The 6,731-nt window shown below is 44.2% G+C and overlaps 1 protein-coding gene across 1 annotated transcript; it reads right to left on the reverse strand.

Moving 5' to 3' along the window:
- Positions 1 to 247: 247 nt before the first annotated feature.
- On the reverse strand, positions 248 to 2,972 carry myl10 (myosin, light chain 10, regulatory). Its single transcript, XM_067256616.1, has 7 exons — positions 2,891 to 2,972; positions 2,145 to 2,234; positions 1,783 to 1,858; positions 1,596 to 1,700; positions 1,214 to 1,292; positions 998 to 1,046; positions 248 to 489 (listed from the first exon to the last, which is right to left on the reverse strand). The coding sequence occupies exons 1-7, from the start codon at positions 2,891 to 2,893 to the stop codon at positions 385 to 387; spliced, it is 507 nt and encodes a 168-aa protein (XP_067112717.1). The 5' UTR covers positions 2,894 to 2,972; the 3' UTR covers positions 248 to 384.
- Positions 2,973 to 6,731: the final 3,759 nt, after the last annotated feature.

The following is a 6,731-nucleotide window of genomic DNA, read 5'->3' on the forward strand; positions in this document are numbered from 1 at the left end:
TAGAAAACACTTTGTTATAGTATTAATAGTGCTATACATGTACATTTCATGTGGCGCACAAGTGTGTCATAAGGAATTGTGCATTATTGCAACATTGATCTGTTATGTTGTGTCTTTTAGTTCAAACCTGATAAGGTTATCTAATGGATTAACGAGTCCCTTTTCTATTTTTTGTTTAAGATACCGTCCGACGTAGCAATGACCCAATCATAATTCACCTGCCAACGCCACACAAATAACCACACAATGACGTTTTATGAAACTTTTATTGTGGTCGGGATGGTGTGTTGTGGGAGGGGATATGATGACACGTACAAGGCACTGAAGACGGGGAGGGCGGACCAAGATGATTGACAGGTAATTGTGGGCGTGCGATTGGCTCCTTTACTCCTGCTCCTTGTCCTCTCCGTGGGTGATGACGTAACACAGGTTCTTGTAGTCCAAGTTGCCAGCGACGTCCAGGGGGAAGTTGGTGAACATGTCATTGACCTGGCAGGGTGAGAGTCCGTACAACAGTAAATACAAAAAGGTTTGCCAATATTCAGAGACAGTGAGACCAACGCAACCATTAATCATTTCTCACTCTTGAGTTTTTCTATTCCGACAAGGGGCATTTTCTTTCCTGTTTTAAAACGATTTTACTGTAGCAGCTAACCCCCATGGAGGACGATTTATCTTCCAGACATCTGATCTGTATGAAGGATGGAGGCTGTGGTCTGATGTGCTGTCAGTCTGACGTACAGTAAGACTCTTATCTGGTTTTGTGAGCTACAGATGGTCCGGGTGATCTTATTCATCCATAACTTCACTAGACCATGATGGGGCTTTGGAGGTCGGGTTCAGGGATAAGTGTGTTTGAGGTATAGCCTATGAAATACCCATCTGTGATGGATGGGTCTAAGACAGTGGATGAAGGATGGCTTGACCCGACACAAAGCGGGCCTGATTCCAAACTGAATTCCACCGAGCCTCAGTGAACCAGGGAGAAGTGCATTACCTCAGCCTCTGTGAACTTGTCCGCCTGAGACATGAGATGGTATTTGATCCTGGAAGGGGAAAACGATGTCTTGTTAGAAACGTCCACCAGGACATGAATGACTTTCACCGGTTGTGCAGGAATACTGGAATTGTTTATTCGCTAGAGTGACTGTCGTTTTGAACAGCTCCATTAAGATCGTGGTTATCTTTTGAAAATAAATTGAATATGCCTTACTCTTCTCCTCTGAGCACACCCTTTCCCTCAGGGTCAAAGATCTTGAAGGCGTTAAGAATGGTCTCCTCTGGGTCCGTACCTACAATGCAAAAAGGCAAATGTTGTTACAATTAGAGCAACAACTGTGCTAACAGATATAGGGGCTTCAAATCAGCACCACAAACTAATGTATTTTATTCAATCCCCTCATTCATTGGAAAGTAGTTCTATTAAGTAAGTACCTTACTTTCATGCTCGAGTTTGGTAGTTAAGTATGGCTTATCAAACCTTGAAATGGTTTGGCTATGGTAAGTAAAAGATGGCTGCCAAGCAAGGAACAACAGGCATAACAACAGCTCTGGCATTTAGCACTAGCATTAGCCTCAAAGAGTTTCGGTCTGACCTTTAAGCTTCTCGCCAAACATGGAGAGGAAGATGGTGAAGTTGATGGGGCCAGAGGCCTCCTTTACCATCTCGTCCAGCTCATCGTTGCCTACGTTGAGACGACCTGAAGGAAGACATACTTGTTACACGGAGCTGTCACAAAGTAAAACTGGCACATGGACTTAGCGAAAGGGCTAGCGTCTCACCCAGAGCACAGAATGTGTCCCTCAAGTCACTCTTGTCGATGAAGCCGTCTCTGTTCTGGTCCATGATGGTGAAAGCCTGGAAGGGAAACCCAAGGGGAAGTGAAGCTTCACACATAGCAGGCTGCCATTCTCCTCAACCCTGGTTGTTGGAGAATGGCAGGAAATGTAAGGTTTTTATTCCAGACCATTCCTGACGTGTGTGTTAGTTTCACATCCTGCACTGCCTGTTACTGTCCGTGTTCACCGTTGGATACTGTTGATGTCCACTCATATGAACATTACACACTCACACAGACACACACACTCACACAGACAGACACACGCACTGACAAATACAATAAAGTGGCCAAATCCTAACCCACCTCCTTGAACTCCTGGATCTGTGCCTGCTCAAACATGCTGAACACATTGGAGCTGGCCTCAGCCGTCTTCTTCTTTGCCTTCTTGGGTGCCTGAGTCACAGGTGAAATGATTGTTATATTTCAATCTTTTACACCTGTTATCGGAAGAGCACCTGGAAGATCATTTTCCATACCTAACTTCCATGCTACTGTACATTTGTTCTAATGGTGCAGTGGTAACAAGGCCTGTTCTATAATTCAAAAGTTAAAAGTTATTTCTAAAGTTTTCGATTTGTATGTGGGAAGATTTGACTCGCGGTACAGTGACCAAAACAATTGTTGAATTGCTGGTAATTTTCACATAGTGATGTGTGTGAGTGAGTGGATTAGACAAATATCAAAGACAAAAAAAGTTTGAACTAAGCCAGAAGAAACACTATATACGTTTACAATATATATATATATATTTTACTAAATGTGTTTGTCCAATTAAACATGCAAAGATTTAAAAAATGATTTTTTCACGTTGCTATCAAGCATCACAGAGAGAGAGAGATACCATCAATTAGTGAGGATTCACTATCTAGATGAAAATGTCAGGAAATATTCTCCATTAACTTGTAACCACAGCAGGAAGCTGTCCCATTCCTTTCACAGTCTCTGCACACAGCTCTTTGACCAGCCTTAGAACAGCAATTATAAAGCCACACACCCACCCACTCACTCACACAATTAAGAAGCCAAGAAGAGGTGACAAAGAGCCTTACCATTGTGAGGAGCTTCTTAACACGTCTCTGTGTAGTCGGGGACACATAAGAATGACCCTTCGCAGTTATATAGCGACACAGTTGGCTTTGTGGGCCCACCTGCGCTATGTTTAGACAAGGGGGGGGGGGCATCACCCAGGCATGCCAGCCATATAAAGGACCATCACCTCCCTCCCGCCCCCAGAACACCCATTGTTAAGCCTTTGTAATTGACACACGCAGGGTGCTGTTGGTCCGTCACTATCTTAGGACCGGGGGGGCCCACGGGTCAGGCGGTCACATCCGTCCCTTGTCCCGCAGTGGATTCTGGGTACTTGTGAGGAAGTGTCGATGCCTAAGATTTGACAGGTCATGTGATTAGGCTGGGCACCGACCCCCGCAAGATTACCACGGTAATGAATTGATGCCCTCGTCTCGTTGGTGGTGGAAGATGGTGCTTCAAACAGCTGCAGGGGATTTCCAGCTGTCTGAGGGGCGCATTATTGGGTTTAGGCAGACCAGATTGGCCGCAGTGGGCTTTGTCGAGGGCATGAAGGTCATGACACGACTTCATTTAAACGCTAAAACTGGATGCGGTCACGTGTTTTGACGTGACAATGAGAAATGCTTCGTTCGTGTAAGTGTCTTGAGAATACTTGTTGTTTTCAGTTGGTTGACTACACTTCTCCTTCAGCGCCACAAGAAACGCTCAAATAATTTGGGATCACAGCATTCTTGGTAAAACAGCAGATTGCAGACAGAAACACAATCCCCCTTGAGTTGTATACTCAAGAATATAGCTCATGTTGACCTCAGCAGCGCAGATATGGCTTGGAAGTGTGTGTGTGTGTGCAGATTTATTTATATACTATCTGGAAAACAGGTGATCATTGTTCTGTTACAACGCAGTAACTCATCTCCACACCTTGGGACAGGCCTGTTATAGCTGACTGGTAAGTGTGTGTGTGTGTGTGTATTTGTGTGGGGGGTGAAAAAAAAACATTTGCACACAATATGATGCCTCAGAAAACAGGCTTGGGGAGACTGTGGAGAATGTTCTATTGATGTGGCACCTGGCACGTCTGTGTGTGGAGTCGGGTTGGGGGATGGGGGTGGAGGTCGTGTCCATGTTGGGTGCTGCTCCAATCACAGGCAGCAGTAAAGACTCAAGGTCTCCAGGGCAACCTTGCCTGAGCATTGCATTCTCACAATAACGCAGACAGCTTGGGCTCCTGCCAGGCGTGTGACATATGCAGAAAACCTTGCCACATGTCAATCACTCCAGTTCTCTGCACCGTCCATAGGCCTCCCCCCCCCTTCCTGTGCCACCATCCGTGTCAATCACCTCACTTGCCTATCCTTGCTGACCACACAGTGACACACCACACCTGCCAATCACGTCAGGCCTGTCCTCCTCTTGGTTGTGGATCCTGAGCCCTTGTTACCACTACATGGAAAGACACAACGATTAAGAAATGTGGGCCAGGTAGACATTAGTGGGCTATAATGGGGCCACATTTACATGGTTGCAGTCACAGATCAAATTATATAGGCCTGCAGAAAAATGACCCAATCCTCCCAGGCTTGGTAACACAGGTGAGGTATTTATTTGGAAGTGAGCCAGTGCCTCCAGCAATCCGCAGACCTAGAAATGATTGGTTCCCTTAACGTTGCTGTGCCAGTAAACCACAAATAGTTTCGAGTGTGTCTTTGGTCACCAAGGCAAAGAGTATTCCCAGCTGCTTAACAAATACATGGACGTTTGCACAACAGCCTTGTTTACATACATTCACCATCTTCCTCTGAACGCAGCGGCACCGCAGGGGTCCTCCACTCAGCGTGGGCTGTTTGTGGTGAATGTGCAAACAGGCTCTGGGAGCTGATCCACCCGAGGCTCGCTCTGTTGTCACCGTCTTTAGGGAGCTCAGCACATTACGGGTCAGTCAGTCACGGAGCCACAGCGCCCCCTGCTGGTGTGGGGTCTTAGGGAAAGGAGAACTGAGACCTGCACAGTTTGAATGAGTTGCTTCCTCGATCTGGGTGGAAACACAGGGAGGTATGTTCTGTGTCTGGGATTTGTGAATGTTCAAGTGTCTCTGGTGTCGTTATTGGGTGTGCTTTGCCTTCGGCAAGGGCACAACCTTTGTTCTCTCACATATATATTTATTATTATTATTGGGTGTGCTCAAGCCTTCGGCGAGAGCACAACCTTTGTTCTCTCACATATATATTATTATTATTTCTTTTTGCCCCCCTAAAACTCAGTCAATATTTGGCCTACATAGACAACGTAGGTGTCAAAAGTTTCGTCTTGGTAGCGATTGAGTTGCTTCTATTGGAATTTACGTTCTGTTGCATGGTTTAGGCTTAAGTTACGTTTTTGTGGCGAAAAGTGAAGCTAACGGTGGCTAATTTGCTAGCCACAGTCACTGACGTTACTAACGTCACTGCGTCACTAACGTCACGAAAACACGCGTGACTACCTTTGCCAGAACATTCGTTTCGCATCTGTTAACTTGGGGGATAGCTAGGCTAACTATAGCTTTACTGCAAGGCAGCTGAAGGAACGCCACAAGAAAAGAGGCCAGGGTGATAACTATTTACTCATTTTACTTTGTGATGTGTAATGTACAATATAAGCTGATATTATTAAGGAAGTACATCTACTTTCGGAAACAGTAGTCTACTATTTCACTGAAGTATTAGCATCATGACATTAGCCTGTGTTGCCCGGGCAACACATACTACAGTGGTCTATAATGTAGCGTTATCTGTTTTCAATCGTTAAAATAAACATTCCTCACATATACATTTTCGTTGTAGGATTTATTCTGACATTAGTAAACGATTTGTTGGTGAAATTACCATTACCTGTGGTTTCAAACCAGTGTACAGTAGCTCACTGCAACGCTGTAGCTTACGCGAGACACACTACAAAAACATCTACACTACACAGCTGTTTAGGAAGTCAAACGGCGACAGAACATGTTCGGCACTTACTATCTACTAACCTGAACTTCATGGCCACAGCCTAAACGTTGTCAATCTGTTCATGAAAATAATTAATTTCAGCTTAAACCGTACAACGGAACGTTAAATCCAATTCAACCAACGCAATCGCTACCAAGACGAACACAGCAGTAGTCTAGTACTGTACCGTAGTAGTACAATTTACCGGGGCAACTTCTCCACACAGGGCTATATCGCATTTTGCGTTGTTACTGACAATGATTGCTACCAGTGAGCTTTTTATGAATGAACGATTTTCCACTAAATAAATGTCAAGCTTATTTACGTTTTTGGGGGCATTTTTCAGTTAGCAGTTGGTACTGTTTGAATCGCGATTCCATCTTCTACTGCCGGGTAACGTCGTAGAATAATCTTCAAAGGGAGTTCTTTATTATGAATGAATGCAATATGAGTAGGCTAAATGCCTGAAAATATCACAAGAATGGAAAACTTAAAAGGACGTTTAAATCATAGAGATTAGGTCCATTTTTACACCGGTCTGCCAAATGTATTCGTTTTGATTCAGCTATGAGGCTGCCTCTTGCAGGGGAAATGAGAAGACATCTATTTCATTCTACACTTCACTCGTATTTTGAGTTGTAAATGAGCAGCAAAAAAATATGCTTTTAAATCTATGTAATGTTTATAAATAATAAGTATGCATTTTTATATAAAATATACAGAAATATCAGTTGTAAACATTTCATAAAAAACGGACCCCCCCTGTGCAACCGACGCAAGCAAGCACACCCTACAATTTCCCCAGAAATTGTACCCTCTCTAATTTATTTTTGCCCCCCTAAATCTTCGTCAATATTTGGCCTACATAGACAACCTAGGTGTCAAAAGTTTC

This window comes from Osmerus mordax, chromosome 19, assembly GCF_038355195.1.
Source record: "Osmerus mordax isolate fOsmMor3 chromosome 19, fOsmMor3.pri, whole genome shotgun sequence".
Classification (NCBI taxonomy): domain Eukaryota; kingdom Metazoa; phylum Chordata; class Actinopteri; order Osmeriformes; family Osmeridae; genus Osmerus; species Osmerus mordax.

Bases quoted from the DNA above. Each gene is read 5' to 3' on its own strand.
- myl10 (XM_067256616.1), bottom strand. The intron at 1,701-1,782 runs GTGAGACGCTAG...GTCTTCCTTCAG, and splicing joins GGACACATTCTGTGCTCTGG to GTCGTCTCAACGTAGGCAAC. The intron at 1,047-1,213 runs GTAAGGCATATT...TTCCCCTTCCAG, and splicing joins GGTGTGCTCAGAGGAGAAGA to GATCAAATACCATCTCATGT.